Below are 27,717 nucleotides of genomic sequence, written 5' to 3'. Positions count from 1 at the left end.
CTGACCCCTGGCCACCTCCACCAGCCCCTGGCCACCACCACCAACCCCTGGCCACTGCCACCAGCCCTGGCCACCACCACCACTACTAGCCACTGCCCACCACCACCAAACCCTGGCCAGCTCTACAAGCCCTGACCGCCACCATCACGACGAGGTCTTGGTGGCCACCACCACCACCACCACCAGGCCACCTCCACCAGCCCCTGGCCACCACCACCGACCCCTGGCCACATCCACCAGCCCTGGCCACCACCACCACTACTAGCCACTGGCTGCCACCACCAAACCCTGGCCGCCACCACCAACCCCTGGTCACCGCCACCAGCCCCTGGCCACCTCCACCAGCCCCTGGCCACCACCACCAGTCCGTGGCTACCACCACCAGCCCCTGGCCACCACCGCCAGCCCCTGGTCACCACCACCAACCCCTGGCTACCTCTACCAGCCCTGGCCACCACCACCAAACCCCGGCCAGCTCTACAAGCTCTGGCCACCACCATCACAACGAGCTCTTGGTGGCCACCACCACCACCACCAGGCCACCTCCACCAGCCCCTGGCCACCACCACTGACCCCTGGCCACCTCTACCAGCCCTGGCCACCACCACCACTACTAGCCACTGGCCGCCACCCCCAAACCCTGGCCACTGCCACCAGCCCCTGGCCACCTCCACCAGCCCCTGGCCACGACCATCAGTCCCTGACTACCACTGCCAGCCCCTGGTCACCACCACCAACCCCTGGCTACCTCTACCAGCCCCTGGCCACCACTACCATGAGCTCTTGGCCACCATCACCAACCCCTGGCCACCTCTACCAGCCCTGGCTACCACCACCAAACCCTGGCTACCACCACCAGCCCACCTCCACAGCCTTGGCCACTGCCACCAGCCCCTGGCCACCTCCGCCACCAGCCCCTGGCCACCTCTACCAGCCCTGGCCACCAACACCACTAGCCCCTGTCCACCACCACCAACCCCTGGCCACTGCCACCAGTCCCTGGCCACCTCTACCAGTCCCTGGTCACCTCCACCAGCCCCTGGCCACTGCCACCAGTCCCTGGCTACCTCTACCAGCCCCTGGCCACCACCACCAAACCCTGGCCAGCTCTACCAGTGCCGGCCACCACCACCACCAGTCCCTGGCCACCACCACCAACCCCTGGTCACCTCTACCAGCCCCTGGCCACCGCCACCAACCCCTGGCCACCACCACCACCAGCCCCTGGCCACCTCTACCAGCCCCTGGCCACCACCACCAACCCCTGGCCACCACCACCAAACCCTGGCCACCACGCCCCTACACACCGATGTGGCGGTTGGGCAAGCGCTTGAGCAGACAGGGCTCCTCGTTGCCCGAGGGCGCCCGGATGCTGGCCGTCAGCAGGCTCAGGTCCGTCTCCGTGATCTTCAGCGAGACGTCCGTCGAGGTGCCCACGTTGAGCTGGGACGTCCGCATGGAGTCGTCCCCTGCCGAGGTGCCATCAGTGGGGCCCGCCGGGGGGGGACACACGACACCAGGTGGGGCCGGGGGGACGGATGGATGGATGGATGGATGGATGGATGGATGGAGGGATGGATGGAGGGATGGAGGGATGGATGGAGGGATGGATGGAGGGAGGGATGGATGGATGGATGGAGGGATGGAGGGATGGATGGATGGAGGGATGGAGGGATGGATGGATGGAGGGATGGAGGAATGGAGGGATGGATGGATGGAGGGATGGATGGAGGGATGGATGGATGGATGGATGGATGGACGGATGGAGGGATGGATGGAGGGATGGATGAATGGAGGGATGGATGGATGGATGGATGGATGGATGGATGGAGGGATGGATGGATGGAGGGATGGATGGAGGGATGGAGGGATGGAGGGATGGATGGAGGGATGGACGGATGGACGAATGGATGGATGGATGGATGGAGGGATGGATGGATGGATGGATGGACGGATGGAGTGATGGATGGATGGATGGATGGACGGATGGAGGGATGGATGGAGGGATGGATGGATGGAGGGATGGATGGATGGATGGATGGATGGATGAACGGATGGATGGATGGATGGATGGATGGATGGATGGATGGATGGGGTCTCCATGGCCACCTGGTGGCCACGCAGGTGGCCCCATGGCCAAGGTCGCCATGGTTCTGGCAATGGGATCCCCAGGGATGGTCCCCATAGCCATGGGGAAGGGGGTCCCCACAGCCCCCCCCCCACAAAGGTCCCCACGGCCACGTGATGGGGTCTTGGTGGCCAGGCACGGCCGGGGACACCATCGCTATGTAATGGGTTCCTGGGGGCCATGCTGGTGTCCCCCGTGACCACAACCACACCGGGTCCCCACGGCCACGCAGGCGCCTCCACGGCCATTGACCACGTAGGTGTCCCCATGGCCATATGGAGAAGGTCCCCCACGGCTGAGGCTGGAGAGGGTTCCCACAGCCACGTGATGGTGTCCCCAAGGCCCCCTGAGGTCGCCATGGACCATGTGATGGCGTCTTCAAGGCCCCGTGACGTCCCCATGGCCACGTGATGGGTTCTTGGTGGCCAAGGATGGCCGGGGACACCACGGGTGTGTGATGGGTTCCTGGGGGCCGTGCAGGTGTCCCCACGGCCATGACCACCACCAAGTAGGGTCTCCATGGCCGTGACCACGTAGGTGTCGCCCCCCCTCCCCCGGCCCTACGGAGGTCCCAAGGACCTGGGTGGGCTCCCGAGGCCCTGGCTGGGGGCCCGTCTCACCGGTGATCTTGGCAGTGAAGGGGCTGCCCGGGATGTGCTTGTCATCGAAGCGGACGATGATGTTGTAGTCCCCGGGGGCGGTGGGCAGGTAGGACACGGTGCAGGTCCCGTCCTTGTTGTCCTGGCAGGTGATCTCCGCCTTGGAAGGGCCCTCCACCGCCAAGGAGAGCCCACCTGGGGGGCAGGAGATGGGCATTAGGGGTCTCCAACCCCCTCTCAGCCCCTCTTGGTGGCATCAATGGGGTCTCCAACCCCTTCCCAACCCCTCTTGGTGGCATCAATGGGGTCTCCAACCCCTTCCCAACCCCTCTTGGTGGCATCAATGGGGTCTCCAACCCCTTCCCAAACCCTCTTGGTGGCATCAATGGGGTCTCCAACCCCTTCCCAGCCCCTCTTGGTGGCATCGAGGGGGTCTCTGACCCCGTCCCAGCCCCTCTTGGTGGCATCAACGGGGTGTCCAACCCCTTCCCAGCCCCTCTTGGTGGTATCAAGGAGGTCTCCGACCCCTTCCCAGCCCCTCTTGGTGGCATCAAGGAGGTCTCCGACCCCTTCCCAACCCCTCTTGGTGGCATCAAGGAGCTCTCCAACCCCTTCCCAACCCCTCTTGGTGGCATCAAGGAGGTCTCCGACCCCTTCCCAACCCCTCTTGGTGGCACGGCGTGGGGTGACCACAACCCTCCCAGACCCCCTGGTTGTCCCCCTCGGCCACCGCTCACCCTCCCCGGCGTCCTTGGTGACGATGGTGAAGGTGCACGGCTTGTTGACCATGCCGTGGCTCAGCCCCGGCCCGTAGGCGCTGACGTGCCGGGGGTTGATGGCGTCCACGTAGAACTGGAGGGGACTCCCTGGGGACACGGGGCGGGGGGAGGGACACGGCGGTCGGGGACCCCACGGGGACACCAGCCCAGACCCACCACGGTCTCCTCATCCCATGACGCCCATCGTGGGCCCCAGCTCTCTGCCCCACGGCACCCAGCGTGGTCTCCCAACCCCATGGTGCCCAACCCCATGGAACCTGTCATGGTCTCGCAACTCTGTGGTACCCACCATGGTCTCCCAACCCCATGGTCTCCCAGCCCCATGGTGCCCACCATGGTCTACCATGGTCTTCCAACCCCACCATGGCCTCCCAACCCCATCACGGTCTCCCATGGTCTCCCAACCCCACGGAGCCCACCACGGTCTCCCAACCCCATCATGGTCTCCCAACCCCATGGAGCCCAACCCCATGGAGCCCACCATGGTCTCCCAACCCCACCACGGTCTCCCATGGTCTCCCAACCCCACGGAGCCCACCATGGTCTCCCAACCCCATCATGGTCTCCCAACCCCACGGAGTCCACCATGGTCTCCCAACCCCATGGAGCCCAACCCCATGGAGCCCAACCCCATGGAGCTCACCATGGCGCCCCAACTTTATGGTACCCACCGTGATCTCCCAACCCCACGGAGACGATCACAGTCTCCCAACCCCATGGGGACCAACCCCATGGGTGCCCAACCAGGCCCAGGTGACGTCAGCCTGGCTCAACGCGCCCCCCAGCGCCCCCCAGCGCCCCCCAGCGCCCCCCGGGGGTCTCACCGGGGATGTGGTTGCCGTCGTAGCGGATGTCCATCTCGTGCAGCCCCTTCTCGGTGGGGGCGTAACGCACCGTCACCGTCCCGTCCTTGTTGTCGGTGATGTTGGGCCGCGCCGTCTTCCCCGAGGGCATCCGCACCTCCCCTGCGGCCCCCCCCACGTCAGCCGGCCACCGGCCACCGCTGGCTGGCGCCCCACGGCGCCCCACGGCCCCAGCGTGTGCCCCCCCCTGCCCACCCCACCCCACCCCACCCCATACCTGTGATCTCGCCCTTCTGCACGGTGAAGGGGATGACCAGGTTGAAGGGCCGAAGGTTCTCAGCGGTGGCCGGGGGCTCATCCGTGGCCTGGTGCCGTGGGGCAGAGAGGAGGGGTAAGACCCACAGCACCCCAGCGGGGGCTGCCAACCCCATGGTGCCCACCACAGCCCCAACTCTCTGCCCCACGGTGCCCACCATGGTCTCCTCACCCCATAACGTCCACTGTGACCCCAACTCTCTGCCCCACGGCGCCCACCACGGTCTTCCAACCCCATGACGTCCACCATGGCCCCAGCTCTCTGCCCCACGGCGTCCATCACAGTCTCCCAACCCCATGATGCCTACCACGGCCCCAACCCCACGGAGCCCACCATGGTCTCCCAGCTCTATGGTGCCCACCATCGTCTTCCAACCCCACAGAGCCCACCGTGGTCTCCCAAGCCCATCGTGGTCTCCCATGGTCTCCCAACCCCATGGTGCCCCCATCATCTCCCACTCCATGGTGTCCAACCCCATGGAGCCCACCATGGTCTCCCATCCCCACAGAGCCCAACCCCATGGAGACTATCATGGTCTCCCAACCCCATGGTGCCCAACCCCATGGAACCTGTCATGGTCTCCCAACCCCATGGTATCCACCATGGTCTCCCAACCCCATGAAGCTCAACCCCACGGAGACTATCATGGTCTCCCAACCCCACAGAGCCCACCATGGTCTCCCAACCCCATCACAGTCTCCCATGGTCTCCCAGCCCCATGGTGCCCACCACATTTTCCAACCCCACGGAGCCCACAATGGTCTTCCAACCCCATGGAGCCCACCGTGGTCTCCCAACCCCACAGAGCCCAACCCCATGGAAACTATCATGGTCTCCCAACCCCATGATGCCCACCATGGTCTTCCAACCCCATGAAGCTCAACCCCATGGAGACTATCGTGGTCTTCCAACCCCATGGAGCTCAACCCCATGGAGACTATCGTGGTCTTCCAACCCCATGGAGCTCAACCCCATGGAGACTATCATGGTCTCCCAACCCCACAGAGCCCAACCCCATGGAGACTATCATGGTCTCCCAGCCCCATGGAGCTCAACCCTACGGAGCCCACCATGGTCTTCCAACCCCACAGAGCCCAACCCCACGGAGCCCACCATGGTCTCCCAACCCGACGGAGCTCAACCCTATGGAGCCCACCATGGTCTCCCAACCCCACAGAGCCCAACCCCATGGAGACTATCATGGTCTCCCAACCCCAGGGAGCCCACCATGGTCTCCCAACCCCACAGAGCCCAACCCCATGGAGACTATCATGGTCTCCCGACCCCAGGGAGCCCACCACGCCCCGCCCCCTACCCCGCCAAGGCCACCCACCAGGACGTGGAAGGGGCTGTTGGGGACGTGCTCGCCCCCGAAGCGGATGGTGATGACGTATTTGCCGGGCTCGGGGGCGGTGTAGAAGATGTCGAAGGTGCCGTCGTGGTTCTCCACCACGTCCACGTCCAGCTCGGCCCCGTCGGGGGTGGACACCTTGCAGGTGACCTTGCCCTGCCCGGCCGCCTTGGCGTCCACCGTGATCACCGTCTCCTCCCCGATCTGGATGGTGGGGCCCAGACAGGCACCTGGGGGGCGGGGGGAGAAGGTGTCACTCGTGGCCGTGGGGGGGGGGCCCAGCCCCACAAGTGCGCGTGTCCCACCCCCAACCCCCGGCGCCGCTTACCCAGTCCATGGCCCCCGATGGACACTGCAAGAGAGAGCGGGGAGAGGGGCGTGAGATGGGGCGGGCTGGGGGGGCTGGGCTGGTTGGGGGGCTGGGTTGGGGGGCCGGGTTGGGGGGCCGGGCTGGTTGGGGGGCTGAGTTGGGGGGCCGGGTTGTTGGGGGCATGGGTTGGTTGGGGGGCTGGATTATTGGGGGGCTGGGTTTGGGGGCCAGGTTGGTTGGGGGGCTGGGTTGGGGGGCTGAGTTGGGGGTCTGGGTTGTTGGGGGGCTGGGTTGGGGGGCCGGGCTGGTTGGGGGGCAGGGTTGGGGGGCCGGGTTGTTGGGGGCATGGGTTGGTTGGGGGGCTGGATTGTTGGGGGGCCAGGTTGGTTGGGGGGCTGGATTGTTGGGGGGCTGAGTTGGGGGGCTGGGTTGTTGGGGGGCCAGGTTGGTTGGGGGGCTGGCTTGGGGGGCTGGGCTGGGGAGCTGACTTGGTTGGGGGTCTGGACTGTTGGGGGTCTGGGTTGTTGGGGGGCCGGGTTGGTTGGGGGGCTCCAGGGGGCCGAAGCGTCCTGCTCTGCCCAGGGGGCACCTGCTCAGCCCCACTGCACTGTGGGGCAGGGATGGGGGGGTGGTTGGGGGGGGGGGGTGGGGTGTTGGGGGTAGCCGTGGGGCAGGTGGAGGTGATGGGGGCCAGCAGCTATGGGGCAGGGAGTGGGGTGAGGAGCAGCCGTGGGGCAACATGGGGCAAGGCGGGGGGGGGGCTGGGGTGGGATGTGGGGCAACAAGGGGATGCCGTGGGGCAGGGAGAGGGATGCCGTGGGGCAGTGTGGGGCAGCGTGGGGATGCTGTGGGGTGGCAGCAGGCAGCACAGGGATGCCGTGGGGCAGTGGAAGACGCTGTGGGGCAGCAGGGGGATGCCGTGGGGCAGTGTGGGGCAGCATGGGGAATCTGTGGGGCAGCAGGGGGGTGCCGTGGGGCAGCGAGGGGCAGCATGGGGAATCTGTGGGTCAGGGAGGGGATTCCATGGGGCAGCGCGGGGATGCTGCGGGGTGGCAGGAGGCAGCAGAGGGATGCCATGGGGCAGTGGAGGACGCCGTGGGGCAGGGACAAGATGCTGTGGGTCAGGCAAGGGAAGCCGTGGGGCAGCGAAGGGATGCTGTGGGGTGATGTGGGGTTGTGCGGGGCTTCCATGGGGCAGTGTGGGGATGCTGTGGGGTGGCAGGAGGCAGCAGAGGGACGCCTTAGCGCCAGCGGAGGACGCCGTGGGGCAGGGAGGAGATGCTGTGGGTCAGGCAAGGGAAGCCGTGGGGCAGTGAAGGGATGCCGTGGGGTGATGTGGGGCAGTGTGGGTCAGGGAGGGGCTTCCATGGGGCAGCGCGGGGATGCTGTGGAGTGGCAGGAGGCAGCACAGGGATGCCATGGGGCAGTGGAGGATGCCGTGGGGCAGGGAGGGAGAAGCCGTGGGGCAGGCAGGGAATGCTGTGGGGCGATGTGGGTCAGGGAGGGGATTCCATGGGGCAGCGCGGGGATGCCGTGGGGGTGGCAGGAGGCAGCAGAGGGACGCCTTAGCGCCAGCGGAGGACGCCGCGGGGCAGGGAGGAGATGCTGTGGGTCAGGCAAGGGAAGCCGTGGGGCAGTGAAGGGATGCCGTGGGGTGATGTGGGGCAGTGTGGGGCAGGGAGGGGATTCCATGGGGCAGCATGGGGATGCTGCGGGGTGGCAGGAGGCAGCACAGGGATGCCGTGGGGCAGTGGAGGATGCCGTGGGGCAGGGAGGGAGAAGCCGTGGGGCAGGCAGGGAATGCTGTGGGGCGATGTGGGTCAGGGAGGGGCTTCCATGGGGCAGCGCGGGGATGCTGTGGGGTGGCAGGAGGCAGCAGAGGGACGCCTTAGCGCCAGCGGAGGCCGGCGCGGGGCAGCGAGGGGGACGCCGCGGGGCGGGGAGGGAGAAGCCGTGGGGCAGGCTGTGGGGCAGGGGGGATCCGTGGGGCGGCCCCACCTGTGACGAGGCACTTGCTGGCGTCGCCGGCGGGCACGGCGAGGCAGCGGAAGGGCGAGCAGGGGATCTCGTCGCCGCCGTAGCGCACGGTGCTGGTGTAGCGCCCGGGCAGCGCCGGCACGTAGGACACGCCGTAGGTCCCGTCCCCACGGTCCCGGATGGCGGCTTCCGTGGGGCGGCCCTCGGGGTCCTGCGCACACACCCCCCCCCCCGCCCCACACCCACGTCAGACACCCGCCGAACGGGGGTGAGAGCGGCGTGTGGGGCTCAGCGACCCATAGCGTGGGTGACAGGGCGACATGTGGGGCTCAGCGACCCATGGAATGGGGGTGAGAGCACCATGTGGGGCTCAGCGACCCATAGCGTTGGGTGACAGGGGACCATGTGGGGCTCAGCGACCCATAGCGTTGGGTGACAGGACGACATGTGGGGCTCAGCGACCCATAGCGTTGGGTGACAGGGGACCATATGGGGCTCAGCGACCCATAGCGTTGGGTGACAGGGGACCATATGGGGCTCAGCGACCCATAGTGTTGGGTGACAGGGCGACATGTGGGGCTCAGCGACCCATGGAATGGGGGTGAGAGCACCATGTGGGGCTCAGCAACCCATAGCGTTGGGTGACAGGGCACCATATGGGGCTCAGCGACCCATAGCGTTGGGTGACAGGGGACCATGTGGGGCTCAGCGACCCATAGCGTTGGGTGACAGGGCGACATGTGGGGCTTCACTGATCCATTGAATGGGTGTAAAAGCCCCATGTGGGGCTCAGCGACCCATGGAATGGGGGTGAGAGCATTAGGTGGGGCTCAGCAACCCATAGCGTTGGGCGCCAGGACAACATATGGGGCTCAGCGACCCACAGCGTGGGTGACAGGGGACCATATGGGGCTCAGTGACCCACGGCATTGGGTGCCAGGGCAACATGTGGGTCTCAGCCCCCAATGCCATGGGTTCTGGCTCACCGTATGGGTCCCCCCCACCCCATGCCTTGGGTTCCAGGTCAACTTGTGGGTCTCAGCCCCCAACCTCATGGCTTCTGGCTCGCCGTATGGGTCCCCCCACCCCATGTCTTGGGTTCTAGGTCACTCTATGGGTCTCTGTCCCCAATGCCATGGGTTCCAGGTCACCCTATGGGTCTCAGCCCCCAATGCCATGGCTTCTGGGTCAACTTGTGGGTCTCAGCCCCCAATGCCATGGCTTCTGGGTCAACTTGTGGGTCCCAGCCCCCAACCTCACGGCTTCCAACTCACCGTATGGGTCTCCCCCACCCCATGCCTTGGGTTCTAGGTCACTCTATGGGTCTCTGTCCCCAATGCCATGGGTTCTAGGTCACTCTATGGGTCTCATCACCCAATACCATGGGTTCCGGGTCAACATATGGGTCTCAGCCCCCAATGCCATGGCTTCTGGGTCAACTTGTGGGTCTCAGCCCCCAACCTCATGGCTTCCACCTCACCGTATGGGTCCCCCCCGCCCCATGCCTTGGGTTCCAGGTCACTCTATGGGTCTCAGCCCCCAATGCCATGGCTTCTGGGTCAACTTGTGGGTCTCAGCCCCCAATGCCATGGCTTCTGGATCAACTTGTGGGTCCCAGCCCCCAACCTCACGGCTCCCAACTCACCGTATGGGTCTCCCCCACCCCATGCCTTGGGTTCTAGGTCACTCTATGGGTCTCTGTCCCCAATGCCATGGGTTCCAGGTCACCCTATGGGTCTCAGCCCCCAATGCCATGGGTTCTGGGTCAACTTGTGGGTCTCAGCCCCCAACCTCATGGCTTCCACCTCACCGTATGGGTCTCCCCACCCCATGCCTTGGGTTCCAGGTCACTCTATGGGTCTCAGCCCCCAATGCCATGGCTTCTGGGTCAACTTGTGGGTCTCAGCCCCCAATGCCATGGCTTCTGGGTCAACTTGTGGGTCCCAGCCCCCAACCTCACGGCTTCCAACTCACCGTATGGGTCTCCCCACCCCATGCCTTGGGTTCTAGGCCACTCTATGGGTCTCTGTCCCCAATGCCATGGGTTCTAGGTCACTCTATGGGTCTCATCACCCAATACCATGGGTTCCGGGTCAACATATGGGTCTCAGCCCCCAATGCCATGGCTTCTGGATCAACTTGTGGGTCCCAGCCCCCAACCTCACGGCTTCCACCTCACCGTATGGGTCCCCCCTGCCCCATGCCTTGGGTTCCAGGTCACTCTATGGGTCTCTGTCTCCAACGGCATGGGTTCTAGGTCACTCTATGGGTCTCATCACCCAACGCCATGGATTCTGGGTCAACTTGTGGGTCCCAGACCCCAATGCCATGGCTTCTGGCTCACCGTATGGGTCTCCCCACCCCATGCCTTGGGTTCTAGGTCACTCTATGGGTCTCAGCCCCCAATGCCATGGCTTCTGGGTCAACTTGTGGGTCTCAGCCCCCAATGCCATGGCTTCTGGATCAACTTGTGGGTCTCAGCCCCCAACCTCACGGCTTCCAACTCACCGTATGGGTCTCCCCCACCCCATGCCTTGGGTTCTAGGTCACTCTATGGGTCTCTGTCCCCAATGCCATGGGTTCTAGGTCACTCTATGGGTCTCATCACCCAATACCATGGGTTCCGGGTCAACATATGGGTCTCAGCCCCCAATGCCATGGCTTCTGGGTCAACTTGTGGGTCTCAGCCCCCAATGCCATGGCTTCTAGATCAACTTGTGGGTCCCAGCCCCCAACCTCACGGCTTCCACCTCACCGTATGGGTCCCCCCCGCCCCATGCCTCGGGTTCCGGGTCGCTCTACGGATCCCCCCCCCCCCCCCCCCAGTGCCGTGGCTGCTGGCTCCCCCTACCCCAACCCCACTTCATCCCCCCTCCTCCCCCAGCCCCACGGCTGCCCCCCGGCTGCCCCCCGCGGCTCACCAGGATCTGGACGGTGAGCAGCCCCTCGCCGGCCTCGCGGGCGTCGATGGTGAACTCCACGGGGAGGCTGGCGGGGACGGCGCCCGCGCTCAGCCCGGGGCCGCTGGCTCGCACCTTGCTGGCGTCGTGGCCCGGCAGCACCTTGATCTTGAAGGGGCTTTGGGGGGGGGAAAGGGGGTCAGTGTGGGGGGTGGGGGATGGACCCCCCCCCCTGCCCCACACACACCCCCCACCCCCCGCCGTGGGGCTGCCGGGCCTCACCTGCGCGGCACCTCCTGGCCGGCGTAGCGCACGGCGGCCGTGTGCGGCCCCTCGGCGGCCGGGGTGTAGGTGACCTTGTGGGTGCCGTCCCCGTTGTCCCGCACCTCCAGCGGCACCGGCAGCCCTGCGGGAAAGCGGCGGCAGTGGGGCAGGGGTGGGGCGGGGGGGGGGGGGGGAGGGCGCCGTGGGGCGGGAGGAGACACACACACACGCACAGACACGCCGTGGGGTCGGGCGCGTCGTGGGATCTGTGGGGGTGGACAACCTGCGGAACGTGGGATCTATGGGGTTGGACACCCCACAGAACGAGGCATCTATGGGGCTGGACACCCTGTGGGTCATGGAATCTATGGGGCTGGACACCCTACGGAACATGGAATCCATGGGGTTGGACACCCTGTGGGATCTATGGGGCTGGACGCCCTCTGGGATCTGTGGGGCTGGACAACCTGTGGAACATGGGATCTATGGGGTTGGACACCCTGTGGATCATGGAATCTATGGGGCTGGACACCCTGTGCGATCTGTGGGGCTGGACACCCTACGGAACAAGGAATCCATGGGGTTGGACACCCTGTGGGATCTATGGGGCTGGACACCTTATGGAACCTGGAATCTATGGGGCTGGGCACCCTATGGAGCAGGGGATCCATGGGGTTGCACACTCTGTGGGATCTATGGGGCTGGACACCCTGTGGAGCAGGGGATCCATGGGGCTGGACACCCTACGGAAGGTGGAATCTATGGGGTTGGACACCCTGTGGGATCTATGGGGCTAGGACACCTCATGGAACCTGGAATCTATGGGGCTGGACACCCTACGGAACATGGAATCTATGGGGTTGGACACCCTGTGGATCATGGAATCTATGGGGCTAGACACCCCGTGGGATCTATGGGGCTGGACGCCCTGTGGGTCATGGACTCTATGGGGCTGGACACCCTGTGGGATCTGTGGGGCTGGACAACCTGCGGGATCTGTGGGGCTGGACAACCTGCAGAACATGGGATCTATGGGGTTGGACACCCCGTGGGATCTATGGGGCTGGACGCCCTGTGGATCATGGGATCTATGGGGCTGGACACCCCACAGAACGAGGCATCTATGGGGCTGGACGCCCTGTGGATCATGGGATCTGTGGGGCTGGACACCCTACGGAACATGGAATCCATGGGGTTGGACACCCTGTGGGATCTATGGGGCTGGACGCCCTGTGGATCATGGAATCTATGGGGCTGGACACCCCACAGAACGAGGCATCTATGGGGCTGGACACCCTGTGGATCATGGAACCTATGGGGCTGGACACCCTGCGGGATCTGTGGGGCTGGACAACCTGCAGAACGTGGGATCTATGGGGCTGGACACCCCGTGGGATCTATGGGGTGGACACCCCGTGGGATGTGTGGGGCTGGACAACCTGTGGGTCATGGAATCTATGGGGCTGGACACCCTGCGGGATCTGTGGGGCTGGACAACCTGCGGAACGTGGGATCTATGGGGCTGGACACCCCGTGGGATCTATGGGGTGGACACCCCATGGGATGTGTGGGGCTGGACAACCTGTGGGTCATGGAATCTATGGGGCTGGACACCCCGTGGGATCTGTGGGGCTGGACACCCTGCGGGATCTGTGGGGCTGGACAACCTGTGGAACGTGGGATCTATGGGGTTGGACACCCTGTGGGATCTATGGGGCTGGACGCCCTGTGGGTCATGGAATCTATGGGGCTGGACACCCTACAGAACGAGGCATCTATGGGGTTGGACGCCCTGTGGATCATGGAATCTATGGGGCTGGACACCCTACAGAACGAGGCATCTATGGGGCTGGACACCCTGTGGGATCTATGGGGCTGGACACCTTATGGAACCCGGAATCTATGGGGCTGGGCACCCTATGGAGCAGGGGATCCATGGGGTTGCACACTCTGTGGGATCTATGGGGCTGGACACCCTGTGGAGCAGGGGATCCATGGGGCTGGACACCCTACGGAAGGTGGAATCTATGGGGTTGGACACCCTGTGGGATCTATGGGGCTAGGACACCTCATGGAACCTGGAATCTATGGGGCTGGACACCTTATGGACCATGGAATCTATGGGGCTGGGCACCCTATGGAGCAGGGGATCCATGGGGTTGGACACCTTGTGGGATCTATGGGGCTGGACGCCCTGTGGAGCAGGACACCCATGGGGCAGGACAGCCTGTGGAGCAGGGGATCTATGGGGCTGGACACCCTACGGAGTAGGGGATCCATGGGGCAGGACACCCCATGGAGGGGGACACCCCACAGGGCACCCCATGGGTCAGGACACCCCATGGAGAAGGACACCCCACAGGAGAACACCCCATAGAGGAGGACACCCCATGGAGAAGGACACCCCACAGGAGAACGCCCCATAGAGAACACCCCATGGAGGCGGCCACCCCACAAGAGGACACCCCATGGGTCAGGACACCCCATAGAGCAGGACACCCCATGGAGAAGGACACCCCATGGAGAAGGACACCCCACAGGAACACCCTATGGGTCAGGACACCCCATAGAGGCGGCCACCCCACAGGAGGACACCCCATGGAGAAGGACACCCCATAGAGGAGAACACCCCATAGAGAAGGACACCCTATGGGTCAGGACACCCCACAGGAACACCCCATGGGTCAGGACACCCCATAGAAGCGGCCACCCCACAGGAGGACACCCCATAGAGGAGGACACCCCATGGGTCAGGACACCCCACAGGAGGACACCCCATAGAGGAGGACACCCCATAGAAGAGGACACCCCACAGGAGGACACCCCATAGAGGAGGACACCCCATGGAGAAGGACACCCCACAGGAACACCCTATGGGTCAGGACACCCCATAGAGGCGGCCACCCCATAGAGGAGGACACCCCACAGGAGAACACCCCATGGGTCAGGACACCCCATGGAGAAGGACACCCCATGGGTCAGGACACCCCATAGAAGAGGACACCCCACAGGATGCCCCACGGGCCCGGTTCCCCCCCCAAGCTTTCCGTCGGCGCCGCCCCCCACCTCCCCGCCCCACGGCGCGTCCCCACCTACCCGAGGGTCCCAGCAGCGTGACCTCCAGTGGGGCCAGCCCCGCGGCGCTGCAGTCCACCGTGAAGCTGTGGGGCACCCGCGCCCTCACGCTGGGGCCCAGCCCCGGCCCCGAACATTTCACCTTCCCGGGGTCCACCACCTCCTGCACCCGCACCCGGAAGGGGCTCCCTGCGCCGGGGGGACGGGGGTCAGCGCCCGCAGGGGGGCACGTGGCCACCGCCTCAGCGCGGCCACGGGGCTCAACGGGGCCAGGGGGGCAACGTGGGGCAGGGGGACGGCATGGCCATGGGGTCAATGCGGGCACAGGGTCAACGTGGCCATGGGGTCAACGTGGGCATGGGGTCAACATGGGGCAGGGGGTCAACGTGGGGCAGGGGGACGGCGTGGCCATGGGGTCAACGTGGGCACAGGGTCAACGTGGGCATGGGGTCAATGTGGGGCAGGGGGACGGCGTGGCCATGGGGTCAACACGGCCACGGGGTCTACGTGGGCACTGGGTCAACGTGGGCATGGGGTCAGTGTGGGGCAGGGGGACGGCGTGGCCATGGGGTCAACGTGGGCATGGGGTCAACATGGGGCAGGGGGTCAACGTGGGGCAGGGGGACGGCGTGGCCATAGGGTCAACACGGCCATGGGGTCAACATGGGCACGGGGTCAACGTGGGGCAGGGGGACGGCGTGGCCATGGGGTCAACGTGGGCACGGGGTCAACGTGGCCATGGGGTCAACGTGGGGCAGGGGGACGGCATGGCCATGGGGTCAATGTGGGGCAGGGGGACGGCGTGGCCATGGGGTCTACGTGGGCATGGGGTCAACACAGCCATGGGGTCAACGTGGGGCAGGGGACGGTGTGGCCATGGGGTCAACATGGCCATGGGGGTCTACATGGCCACAGGGTCAACGTGGGCATGGGGTCAACGTGGGGCAGGGGGATGGCGTGGCCATGGGGTCAACTTGGCCATGGGGTCAACGTGTCCAAGGGGTCAAAGCGTCCAAGGGGTCAACATGGCCATGGGGTCAACACAGCCATGGGGTCAACGTGGGCATGGGGTCAACACGGCCATGGGGTCAACATGGCCATGGGGTCAACACAGCCATGGGGTCTACTTGGCCATAGGGTCAACACGGCCATGGGGTCAACGTGGCCATGGGGTCAACATGGCCATGGGGTCACTGTGTCCAAGGGGTCAACGTGGGCATGGGGTCAACATGGCCATGGGGTCAACACAGCCATGGGGTCAACTTGGCCATGGGGTCAACGTGTCCAAGGGGTCAAAGTGTCCAAGGGGTCAACATGGCCATAGGGTCAACGTGGCCATGGGGTCAACACAGCCATGGGGTCAACGTGGCCATGGGGTCAACATGGGCCTGGGGTCAACGTGGCCATGGGGTCACTGTGTCCATGGGGTCAACGTGGGCATGTCCACAGGGAGGACACGGGGACGCGGTCAGCGTGGCCGTGGGGCAGCCGTGGGGCCAGCCCACGGGTGGGCTCGGCGTAGGCACGGGGTCACTGCGGGGTTGGTGGTGACCCCCTCCACCCGCCGGCCCCCCAGGGAACCCACGTCCGACCCACGGCCGGGCTGGTGGGTCCCGTCCCCCCCAGCCCCCCCCAGCCCCCCATCTCCCCCCGGCCCCCCACGCACCGGGGATGGGGTGGCCCCCGAAGGTGATGTTGACGTCGTAGTCGCCGGGCGTGAAGGGGACGTACTCCACCGAGCAGCTCCCGTCCTTGTTGTCCTTGCAGGACATCTTGGCCTCCGAGGGCCCCTCGATGGCCAGGCCCAGCCCCCCGGTGCCAGCCCCCCTGGGGACACCCACCCGCTCAGGGCCACCGCGGCGGCTTCCGGGGCCGGGGGGGGGAAGGGGCGGCCACCATCGGGGCGGGTGCCGGAGGGAGAGGGGTGATGGGAGGTGGCACCTCCACGGCAAGAAGGTGGAGGTGCCACCTCCATGGTAGGGAGATGGAGGGGACGGGTTGGTGGCAGGGGATGGAGGTGGCACCTCCACGGCAAGGGAACGGAGGGGCCACGTTGGTGGCATGAGGATGGAGGTGGCACCTCCATGGTAGAGGGGTGGAGGGGCCAGGTTGGTGGCAGGGGGATGGAAGTGCCACCTCCACGGCACGGGGATGGAGATGCCACCTCCAGGGTAGGAAGGTGGAGGCGCCACATTGGTGGCAGGGGATGGAGGTGGCACCTCCACGACAAGGGAATGGAGGAGCCACATTGGTGGCAGCGGGATGGAGGTGGCACCTCCCTGGCACGGGGATGGAGGGGCCACGTTGGTGGCATGAGGATGGAGGTGGCACCTCCACGGCAAGAGGACGGCGATGCCACCTCCATGGTAGGAAGAGGGAGGTGCCAGGTTGGTGGCAGGGGATGGAGGTGTCACGTTGGTGGCATGGAGATGGAGGGGACAGGTTGGTGGCAGGGGGATGGAAGTGCCACCTCCACGGCACGGGGATGGAGGGGCCACGTTGGCGGTATGAGGATGGAGGTGGCACCTCCACGGCAAGAAGGTGGAGGTGCCACCTCCGTGGTAGGAAGAGGCAGGTGCCAGGTTGGTGGCAGGGGGATGGAGGTGTCACGTTGGTGGCATGGAGATGGAGGGGACAGGTTGGTGGCAGGGGATGGAGGTGGCACATGGGTGGCAGGGGGTTGGAAGTGCCACCTCCAGGGCAGTGGGGCGGAGGGGCCGGGTTGGCGGCAGGGGGATGGAGGTGCCACCTCCGTGGCAGGGGGACAAAGATGCCACAGTGGTGGCACATCCAATGGAAGAGGATGGAGGTGGCACCTCCATGGGAGGGGTTGGAAGTGCCAGGTGATGGCATGGGATGGAGGTGGCACGTCCAATGGAGAAGGAGGGAGGTGGCACGTCCACGGGAGGGGATGGAGGTGGTGGGTTGGTGGCATGGGATGGAGGTGGCATGTCCACGGGAAGGGACAGAGGTGGCGGGTTGGTGACATGGGATGCCACCATGGAGGTGGCACGTCCAGTAGAGGAGGACGGAGACGGCACCTCCACAGGAAGGGATGGAGGTGGGAGGTTGGTGGCATGGGATGGAGGTGGCACATCCAGTGGAGGAGGAGGATGGAGGTGGCACCTCCAGGGGAAGGGTCGGAGGTGGTGGGTTGGTGACATAGGATGGAGGTGGCACCTCCATGGGAAGGGAGGGAGGTGGGAGGTTGGTGGCATGGGATGCCACCATGGAGGTGGCACGTCCAGTGGAGGAGCACAGAGGTGGCACCTCCAGGGGAAGGGATGGAGGTGGTGGGTTGGTGACACGGGATGCCACCATGGAGGTGGCACGTCCAGTAAAGGAGGACAGAGGTGGCACCTCCAGGGGAAGGGATGGAGGTGGGAGGTTGGTGGCATGGGATGTCACCATGGAGGTGGCACATCCAATGGAGGAGGATGGAGGTGGCATGGGATGGAGGTGGCACGTCCAGTGGAGGAGGATGGAGGTGGCACCTCCAGGGGAAGGGATGGAGGTGGTGGGTTGGTGCCATGGGATGTCACCATGGAGGTGGCACAACCAATGGAGAAGGATGGAGGTGGCACCTCCAGGGGAAGGGACGGAGGTGGGGGGTTGGTGGCCCGGGACGGAGGTGGCCGGTGGCCCGGTGCCCACCTGGTCTCCACGGTGAAGCGGTTGGCCTTGCCCACCAGGCCGCCCTCCAGGCCGGGCCCGTGCGCCCGCACGCGGGTGGGGTCACAGCCCTCCGCCACCCCCACGCGGAAGGGGCTCTTGGGGACCGCCACGTCGTCGTAGGTCACCTCCACCCGGTGCACGCCTGGGGACACGGGGACACGCCGTCACCCCTCGCTCCCACCGGGGCTGGGGGCGGGGGGGGGCCCGGGGGGTCCCCGCTTGGGGGTTGAGGAGGTTCTCAAGGAGTTTGGGGGTCCCTTGGTGGGGTCTCACGGGGTTTGGGGGTCCCTGGTTGGGGTTTTGGGGGGTCTCAGGGGGGTTGGAGGTTCCTTGGTGGGGTCTCAGGGGGTTTGGAGGTCCCTGGTTGGGGTTTGGGGGCAGGTTGGGGGTCCCTGGTTGGGGTTTTGGGGGGTCTCAGGGGTTTAGAGGTCCCTGGTTGGGCTTTGAGAAGGTTCTCAAGGAATTTGGGGGTCCCTTGGTGGGGTCTCAGGGGGTTTGGGGGTCCTTGGTTGGACTTTGAGGAAGTTCTCAGGGGGTTTGCGGGTCCCTGGTTGGGGTTTTGGGGGGTCTCAAGGGATTTGGGGGTCCCTTGGTGGGATTTTGGGGGGTCTTCAGGGGGTTTGGGGGTCCCTGGTTGGGGTTTGGGGGGCAGGTTGGGTGTCCTGGTTGGGGTTTTGGGGGGTCTCAGCACTTTACGGGTCCTTGGTTGGGCTTTGAGAAGGTTCTCAAAGAATTTGGGGGTCCCTTGGTGGGGTCTCAGGGGGTTTGGGGGTCCCTGCTTGGGATTTTGGGGGGTCTCAGGGGGTTTGGGGGTCCCCAGTTGGGGGTTGAGAAAGTTCTCAAGGGGTTTGGGGGTCCCTTGGTGGGGTCTCAGGGGGTTTGGGGGTCCCTGGTTGGGGTTGGGGGGCAGGTTGGGGGTCCCTGGTTGGGGTTTTGGGGGTCTCGGGGGTTTGAGGGTCCCTCGGGGGGGCGTTCTGGGGGTCCCTGGGGGGGGTCAGGGTCCCCTGGGGGTGGGTTTTGGGGGTCCCAGGGGGTGGGGGTCCCAGGAGGGGGTTGGGGGTCCCGGGGTGGGTTTTGGGGTCCCAGGGGTGGGTTTTGGGGTCGCGGGGGGGGGGGGTTGGGGTCCCAGGGGGTTTTTGGGCTCCCGGGGTGGGTTTTTGGGGGTCCCGGGGGGGGAATTAGGGTCCCAGGGGGGGTTTTGGGGTGCCGGGGGGGTGTTTTTGGGCTCCCGGGGGCTTTTGGGGCTCCTGGGGGTGGGTTTTGGGGTCCCGGGGGGGGAATTGGGGTCCCGGGGGGGTTTTGGGGGTCCTGGGGTGGGTTTTGGGGCTCCCGGGGTGGGTTTTTGGGGGTCCCAGGGGTGGGTTTTGGGGGTCCCAGGGAGTTTTTAGGCTCTCGGGGGGTTTTGGGGGTCCTGTGGTGGGTTTTTGGGCTCCCGGGGGGGGGGGTTGGGCTCCCGGGGTTTTTTGGGGGTCCTGGGGGTGGGTTTTGGGGCTCCTGGGGGGGTTTGGGGGGTCCCGGGTGGGGGTTTTGGGGGTCCCAGGGCGGTTTTTAGGCTCCCGGGGGGTTTTTGGGGCTCCCGGGGGATTTTTTGGGGGTCCCAGGGGTGGGTTTTCGGGGTCCCAGGGGGGTTTTTAGGCTCTTGGGGGTTTTTGGGGGTCCTGTGGTGGGTTTTTAGGCTCCTGGGGGGGGCGTTTGGGCTCCCGGGGGGTTTTTGGGGGTCCTGGGGGTGGGTTTTGGGGCTCCCGGGGGGGGTTTTTGGGCTCCCGGGGGGGGTTTGGGGGTCCCGGGGGGTTTTGGGGCTCCCGGGGGGTTTTTGGGGCTCCCGGGGGGGGGGGTTGGGGCTCCCAGCGGGGGTTTTGGGGGTCCCAGGGTTTTTTTTAGGGTGCCGGGGGGAGTTCTGGGGGTCCTGGGGGTGAGTTTTGGGGCTCCCGGGGGGGTTTTGGGGGTCCCGGGGGGGGGTTTGGGGGTCCCGGGGGGAGTTTTGGGGCTCCCGGGGGGGGTTTTAGGCTCCCGGGGGTTTTTTGGGGGTGCCGGGGGGGGTTTTAGGCTCCCGGGGGGGGTTTTGGGGCTCCCGGGGTGGGTTTTTGGGGGTCCCGGGGGGAGTTTTGGGGCTCCCAGGGGGGGTTTTTGGGGCTCCCGGGGGGGGTTTTGGGGCTCCCGGGGGGGGTTTTTGGGGGTCCCGGGGGTTTTTGGGCTCCCGGGGTGGGTTTTGGGGCTCCCGGGGGGGGTTTTTGGGGGTCCCGGGGGGTTTTTGGGGCTTCCGGGGGGGTTTTGGGGGTCCCGGGGGGTTTTTGGGGGTCCCGGGGGGGGGTTTTGGGCTCCCAGGGGGGTTTTGGGGCTCCCGGGGGGGGTTTTGGGCTCCCAGGGGGGGTTTTAGGCTCCCGGGGGTTTTTTGGGGGTGCCGGGGGGGGTTTCGGGGGGGGTTTCGGGGGGGGCGCGGGGTCGCTCACCGTCCTCGTAGGGGGGTGTAGTCCACGCGGTAGGTGCCGTCGCCGTGGTCGGTGACGTAGGTGTCGGTGGTGGCCCCCGAGGGATTGACCACCCGGGCCTTGACGTGGGGCCCCCCCGTCTTGGTGAGGCTCCGGGCGTCCACCGTGAAGTCGGTGCCCACCTCCCGCAGCACCCCTGGGGGGGGGGACACACACGGGTGAGGGGGGGGGTCCTGCCCGCTGACACCCCACCCCCTCGGGGGGCTCCACACCTTCTCCAGGAGGAGCAGCCCCGGGGGAGACCCCCCCCATGGAGAGAGGTGGCCATGGGGAGATGGTGGCCATGGGAGATGGTGGTGCCCATGGGGCTGCCCATCCAAGGAGAAGGTGGCTGTGGGGAGGAGGTGGCCATGGGGGTGGCCATGGGGAGGAGGTGGCCATGGGGTGGCCATGGGGAGATGTTGGTACCCATGGGGATGCCCATCCAAGAGGAAGGTGGCCATGGGGAGGAGATGGCCATGGGCACATATCCATTGGGGTGGCCATGGGGTGGCCATGGGGAGGAGGTGGCCATGGGGAGATGTTGGTGCCCATGGGGATGCCCATCCAAGAAGAAGGTGGCTGTGGGGAGGAGGTGGCCATGGGGTGGCCATGGGAGGAGGTGGCCATGAGGAGGAGATGTTGGTGCCCACGGGGCTGCCCATCCAAGAGGAAGGTGCCCATGGGGAAGAGGTGACCATGGGGAGATGTCCATAGGGGTGGCCATGGGGAGGAGGTGGCCATGGGGGTGGCCATGTGGAGGAGGTGGCCATGGGGAGATGTTGGTGCCCATGGGGCTGCCCATCCAAGAGGAAGGTGGCCATGGGGAGGAGGTCGCCATGAGGAGATGGCCATGGGGGTGGCCATGGGGAGGAGGTGGCCATGGGGTGGCCGTGGGGAGATGTTGGTGCCCATGGGGCTGCCCATCCAAGAGGAAGGTGGCCGTGGGGAGGAGATGGCCATGGGGAGATCTTGGTGCCCATGGGAATGCCCATCCAAGAAGAAGGTGGCTGCGGAGAGGAGGTGGCCATGGGGGTGGCCATGGGGAGGAGGTGGCCATGGGGTGGCCATGAGGAGGAGATGTTGGTGCCCATGGGGATGCCCATCCAAGAGGAAGGTGCCCATGGGGAAGAGGTGACCATGGGGAGATGTCCATAGGGGTGGCCATGGGGAGGAGGTGCCCATGGGGATGCCCATCCAAGAGGAAGGTGGCCATGGGGAGGAGATGGCCACGCGCACATATCCATGGGGGTGCCCATGGGGAGAAGATGCCCAGAGGGATTGGATGCCCATGGGGAGAAGATGCCCATGACGGTGCCCACGAGGAGATGCCCACAGGGATGGGATGGCCAAGCGGATGCCCATGGGGAGAAGATGCCCATGGTGGTGTCCATGGCAAGGAGATGCCCACAGGGATGGGATGCCCATGGCTGGAGACGCCCCTGGTGGTGCCCATGGTGGTGCCCATGGGTGGAGATGCCCCCAGTGGTGCCCATGGGGAGAAGATGTCCATGGTGGTGCCCATGGTGGTGCCCATGGGTGGAGATGCCCATGGTGGTGCCCATGGGGAGAAGATGCCCATGGTGGTGCCCATGGGGAGAAAATACCCCTGGTGGTGCCCATGGGGAGGAGATATCCCTGGTGATGCCCATGGTGGTGCCCATGGTGGTGCCCATGGGTGGAGACACCCCTGGTGGTGCCCATGGGGAGCAGATGCCCACAGGGATGGGATGCCCATGAGGAGGAGATGCCATGGTGGTGCCCATGGGGAGGAGATACCCCTGGTGATGCCCCCGGTGATGCCCATGGAGATGCCCCTGGTGGTGCCCACGGTGGTGCCCATGGGGAGAAGATGCCCCTGGTGATGCCCCCGGTGATGCCCCTGGTGATGCCCATGGTGGTGCCCATGGGGAGGAGATACCCCTGGTGATGCCCCTGGTGATGCCCCCGGTGATGCCCATGGAGATGCCCCTGGTGGTGCCCACGGTGGTGCCCATGGGGAGAAGATGCCCCTTGGTGATGCCCCTGGTGATGCCCCCGGTGATGCCCATGGAGATGCCCCTGGTGGTGCCCGCGGTGGTGCCCATGGGGAGAAGATGCCCCTGGTGATGCCCCTGGTGGTGCCCATGGTGGTGCCCATGGGGAGAAGATGCCCCTGGTGATGCCCCTGGTGATGCCCCCGGTGATGCCCATGGAGATGCCCTGGTGGTGCCCATGGTGGTGCCCATGGGGAGAAGATGCCCCTGGTGATGCCCCCGGTGATGCCCATGGAGATGTCCCTGGTGGTGCCCGCGGTGGTGCCCGTGGGTGGAGACGCCCCCGGGGGGGGGTGGGGTGCAGCCGCCCCCTTTGCCCTCACCTCTGGGCTCCACTCCCTTCCCGTAGACCTTGACGGCGCCGGTGTCCACGGCCGGGTCGACGGTGACGCGGACGGGGAACTTGGGGACGGGGTGGCCGCCGTACTTGACGGTGATGGTGTAGGAGCCGGGGCGGGCCGGGGTGTAGGTGATGGCGTAGGTGCCGTCGCGGTTGTTGCGGATGAGCACCTCGGCTTTGCCGCCGTCGCCGCCGTCGCCCGCCCCGATCTCGATGGTCAGCTCGGCGTCGCCCGCTTGGCTACAGTCCACCGTGAAGGCGGCCGTTTCGCCGGCCCCTGGCTCCTTCCAAGCCGGGGCCGCTGGCCGTCACCTTGGTGGCGTCGAAGACGGGGAGGACGGCGGCCTTGAAGGGGAGCCGGGGATGTGGGCGCCGGCGAAGAGGATGTTGATGGCGTAGTCGCCGGGCTGGGCCGGCAGGTAGGAGACGGAGCAGGAGCCGTCGCCGTTGTCCTGACACTCCATCTTGGCCTCGCAGGGACCCTCCACCGTCAGCCCCAGCCCCCCCGTGCCCGCCCCCTTGGTGTCGATGGTGAAGGGCGCCGGCACCCCCACGCGGCCCCCCTGCAGGCCCGGCCCGTAGGCACACACCTGCGGGGGGGGGAGAGGGGAGATGGGGGTCAGGATGTGGGGGGTCAGGATGTGGGGGGAGATATGGGGGTCAGGATTGGGGGGTCATGATGTGGGGGATCAGGATGTGGGGGGGGGAGATATGGGGGTCAGGATGAGGGGGTGGATATGGGGGTCAGGGTGGGGGGGGGGAGATGGGGGTCAGGATGTGGGGGGGGAGATATGGGGGTCAGGATGTGGGGGGGGGAGATATGGGGGTCAGGGCAGGGGGGGGAGATGGGGGTTGGGGGGGTCACCTCCCCCCTCCCCTTACGCCCTTGCCCCCTTCCCCCCCCTCCCCTTGCACTGCCCCCCCCCACTATCACCCCCCCACTCCCGCCCCCCCCCTTCCCCCCCCGTTCCCCCCCAATTATTCCCCCCCCCAATTATTCCCCCCCGTTCCCCCCCAATTATTCCCCCCCCAATTATCCCCCCCCCACTCCCGCCCCCCCCCTTTCCCCCCCGTTCCCCCCCAATTATCCCCCCCCCCGCCCCCCCCGTTCCCCCCCCGTTCCCCCCCAGTTATCCCCCCCCCCCGCCCCCCCGCGGCGCCCCCCCCTCGCCTTGCTGGGGTCGGGGGGCAGCGTGGCCTCCAGGCAGAAGGGCCCCCCCGGCAGCGGGTGCCCGTCGTAGGTGACCTCCAGGCGGTAGGGCCCCTCCTCGGGGGGGGTGAAGGCGGCGCGGTGGGGGCCGCCGGGGGGGCCGGGCCGCAGGGCGCAGGGCAGGGGCCGGCCCGAGGGGCCCGTCAGCGACACCCCCACGCGGCCCTGCCCCCCCGCGCCCCCGCCTCCACCGGAACTCCTGCGGGCGGCCCACCGCCACCGCTGCGGGCACGGCCGTCAGGGGCGCGGGGGGGCGGGGGGGGCCGGGGGGGGGGACATGGGGGGCGGGGGGGGCACGGGGGGCTCACACACACCCCTGGGAGGGGATATGGGGGGGCGGGGGGGACCGGGGGGGGGGATATGGGGGGCTCACACACCTCTGGGGGGGGATATGGGGGCCGGGGGGGGACATGGGGGGCGGGGGGGGCACGGGGGGCTCACACACACCCCTGGGGGGGGACATGGGGGGCGGGGGGGGACACGGGGGGCTCACACACACCCCTGGGGGGGGACATGGGGGGCTCACACGCTCCTCGGGGGGGACATGGGGGGCGGGGGGGGGTCACAGGCACCTCTGGGGGGGGAATATGGGGGGCGGGGGGGGCACGGGGGGCTCACACACACCTCTGGGGGGGGATATGGGGGGTCACACACTCCTCTGGGGGGGACACAGGGGTCGGGGGGGGCACAGGGGGGGACACGGGGGGCTCACACACCTCTGGGGGGGGATATGGGGGGCGGGGGGGACCGGGGGGGGGGATATGGGGGGCTCACACACACCTCTGGGGGGGGACATGGGGGGCGGGGGGGGGGCACGGGGGCGGGGGACACGCACCTCTGGGGGGGACACGGGGGCGGGGGGGGCCGGGGGGGGACACGGGGGGCTCACACACACCCCTGGGGGGGGGACACGGGGGTCGGGGGGGGCACGGGGGGGGACATGGGGGGCTCACACACCTCTGGGGGGGGATATGGGGGGCGGGGGGGGACATGGGGGGCTCACACACACCCCTGGGGGGGGACACGGGGGTCGGGGGGGACACGGGGGGGGACATGGGGGGCTCACACGCTCCTCTGGGGGGGGATATGGGGGCCGGGGGGGGTCACAGGCACCTCTGGGGGGGGAATATGGGGGGCGGGGGGGGCACGGGGGGCTCACACGCTCCTCTGGGGGTGACACGGGGGTGGGGGGGGGGTCACACGCACCCCGGGGGGGGGACACGGGGGTCAGGGGGGGACATGGGGGTCACACGCTTCTCTGGGGGGGGACACGGGGGTCAGGGGGGCCGGGGGGTGTCGGGGGGGGGGTCACACACACCTCGGGGGGGGGAATATGGGGGTCGGGGGGGACACGGGGGTCGGGGGGGGTCGGGGGGGGTCAGACACACACCTCTGGGGGGGGGGAATATGGGGCTCGGGGGGGTCACACCACCCCCCCCCCACGGACAGGGGTCCCAAACACCCCCCCACCCCCCCCCACTCCCCACACGGGGGTCCCACAGCCCCCCCCCCCCCCGCCCACACATGGGGGGGTCCCACCCCCCCGCGGTGCCCCCCCCCACCCTCCAGATGGGGGTCCCGAACACCCCCCCACCCCCCCCCCACTCCCCACACGGGGGTCCCACGGCCCCCCCCCCCCCCCCGCCCCACACATGGGGGTCCCGTCCCCCCCCCCCCGCGGTGCCCCCCCCACTCACTGCTGCTGAGCCCCTGCACCTTCACCCTGCCGAGCTGCAGGGGGGGGGCCACGCTGACGGCGAAGGGGCTCTGGGGGATCGGGTCCCCCCCGTAGGTGACGGCCACCGACAGGGGGCCCTGCGGGGACCCCCCCGAAAACACGCGTCACGGGGGGGGGGGGGGGCGGGAAAACCCCCCTCAACACGCCCCCCCCCCCCCCAACACAGCGGGGGGGCGATGGGGGGAAGCGGGGGGGGGGGGATTTGGGGGGCTGGGGGGGGCACATGGGTGCTGGGGGGGGCTGGGGGGGCTGGGGGGCGGATTTGGGGGGCTGGGGTCACCCAGGGGTTCTGGGGGGGGGAGTTGGGGGGCTGGGGGGGGCACTTGGGGGGCTGGGGGGGCACATGGGTGCTGGGGGGGAAGTTGGGGGCTGGGGGGGGCACTTGGGGGGCTGGGGGGGGCACATGGGTGCTGGGGGGGGGAGTTGGGGGGCTGGGGGGGGGCTGGGGTCACCCGGGGGTCCTGGGGGGGGGAGTTGGGGGGCTGGGGGGGGCACTTGGGGGGCTGGGGGTGGCACATGGGGTCACCCGGGGGGGGGCATTTGGGGGGCTGGGGGGGCACATGGGTGCTGGGGGGGGGAGTTGGGGGGCTGGGGAGGGGCTTGGGGTCACCCGGGGGTCCTGGGGGGGGGAGTTGGGGGGCTGGGGGGGGCACATGGGTTTTGGGGGGGGCTACGGGGGGCGGGGGGTGACCCATGGGTGCTGGGGGGCGGGAGTTGGGGGGCTGGGGGGGGGCTGGGGTCACCCCGGGGGGGGGAGTTGGGGGGCTGGGGGGCACATGGGTGCTGGGGGGCGGGAGTTGGGGGGCTGGGGGGGGGGCTGGGGTCACCCGGGGGTCCTGGGGGGGGGAGTTGGGGGGCTGGGGGGGCTGCGGGGGGGGGGGATTTGGGGTGACTCGGGGGTCCGGTGGGGGGGGACGGACTTGGGGGGCACAAGGTGGGGGTTCAAGTCCCGGGGTTGGGGGTTCCCGTGACCGTGGGGGGGGGGGGGGGGGGGTCCCTGGGTGGGGGCGCTGTGGGGCGCTGTGGGGCAGAGCCCACCTGCTGGAGCGGGGCGTGGGAGCAGGTGCCCCATGGGTTGGTGCCCTATGGGGGGATGTCCCTGTGGGGCAGGCTGTGGGGCGCTATGGGGCAGGCTATGGCGCTCTATGGGTCGCTATGGGGCAGGCTATGGGTCGCTATGGGGCAGATCCACCTCCTGGAGCGGGGTGTGGGAGGGGGGATGGGTGCCCTATGGGGGGATGTCCCTGTGGGGCAGCCTGTGGGGCGGGCTGTGGTGCCCTATGGGTCAGGCTATGGGTCACTATGGGTTGCTATGGGGCAGGCTATGGGTCGCTATGGGGCAGACCCACCTCCTGGTGCGGGGTATAGGAGAGGGAATGGGTGCCCTATGGGGGGATGTCCCTGTGGGGCAGCCTGTGGGTCGCTATGGGTCGCTGTGGGGCAGGCTGTGGTGCCCTATGGGTCGCTGTGGGTCGCTGTGGGTCGCTGTGGGGCAGACCCACCTCCTGGAGCGGGGTGTGGGAGGGGGGATGGGTGCCCTATGGGGGGATGTCTCTGTGGGGCAGGCTATGGGTCGCTATGGGTCGCTGTGGGGCAGGCTGTGGGTCGCTGTGGGTTGCTATGGGGCAGGCTATGGGGTCGCTATGGGGCAGGCTATGGGTCGCTATGGGGCAGACCCACCTCCTGGAGCGGGGTGTAGGAGGGGGGATGGGTGCCCTATGGGGGGATGTCCCTGTGGGGCAGGCTAT

The 27,717-nt window shown here is 67.5% G+C and overlaps 1 protein-coding gene across 1 annotated transcript in view; it reads right to left on the bottom strand.

Annotated features, from left to right (window-relative positions):
- The window catches only part of LOC128903527 (filamin-C-like), a gene marked incomplete at its 5' end in the record, with an annotated part of 46,569 nt that extends 20,523 nt beyond the window's left edge, over positions 1-26,046 (bottom strand). The window contains 21 exon segments of the mRNA XM_054187536.1: positions 1,308-1,469; positions 2,749-2,922; positions 3,465-3,593; positions 4,331-4,471; positions 4,587-4,674; positions 5,959-6,206; positions 6,305-6,328; positions 8,285-8,474; positions 11,185-11,341; positions 11,446-11,569; positions 14,524-14,691; positions 16,169-16,329; positions 18,157-18,319; positions 20,628-20,640; positions 20,642-20,802; positions 23,005-23,296; positions 23,298-23,377; positions 23,380-23,611; positions 24,193-24,421; positions 24,423-24,453; positions 25,929-26,046. Of these exon segments, the coding sequence (XP_054043511.1) occupies positions 1,308-1,469; positions 2,749-2,922; positions 3,465-3,593; positions 4,331-4,471; positions 4,587-4,674; positions 5,959-6,206; positions 6,305-6,328; positions 8,285-8,474; positions 11,185-11,341; positions 11,446-11,569; positions 14,524-14,691; positions 16,169-16,329; positions 18,157-18,319; positions 20,628-20,640; positions 20,642-20,802; positions 23,005-23,296; positions 23,298-23,377; positions 23,380-23,611; positions 24,193-24,421; positions 24,423-24,453; positions 25,929-26,046 (3,085 nt within the window).
- Positions 26,047-27,717: the final 1,671 nt, after the last annotated feature.

Source organism: Rissa tridactyla, unplaced genomic scaffold (assembly GCF_028500815.1).
Source record: "Rissa tridactyla isolate bRisTri1 unplaced genomic scaffold, bRisTri1.patW.cur.20221130 scaffold_441, whole genome shotgun sequence".
Lineage (NCBI taxonomy): Eukaryota > Metazoa > Chordata > Aves > Charadriiformes > Laridae > Rissa > Rissa tridactyla.
The sequence above is the reverse complement of the archived record's forward strand: the minus strand, read 5'-3'. Positions and strand labels throughout refer to the sequence as shown.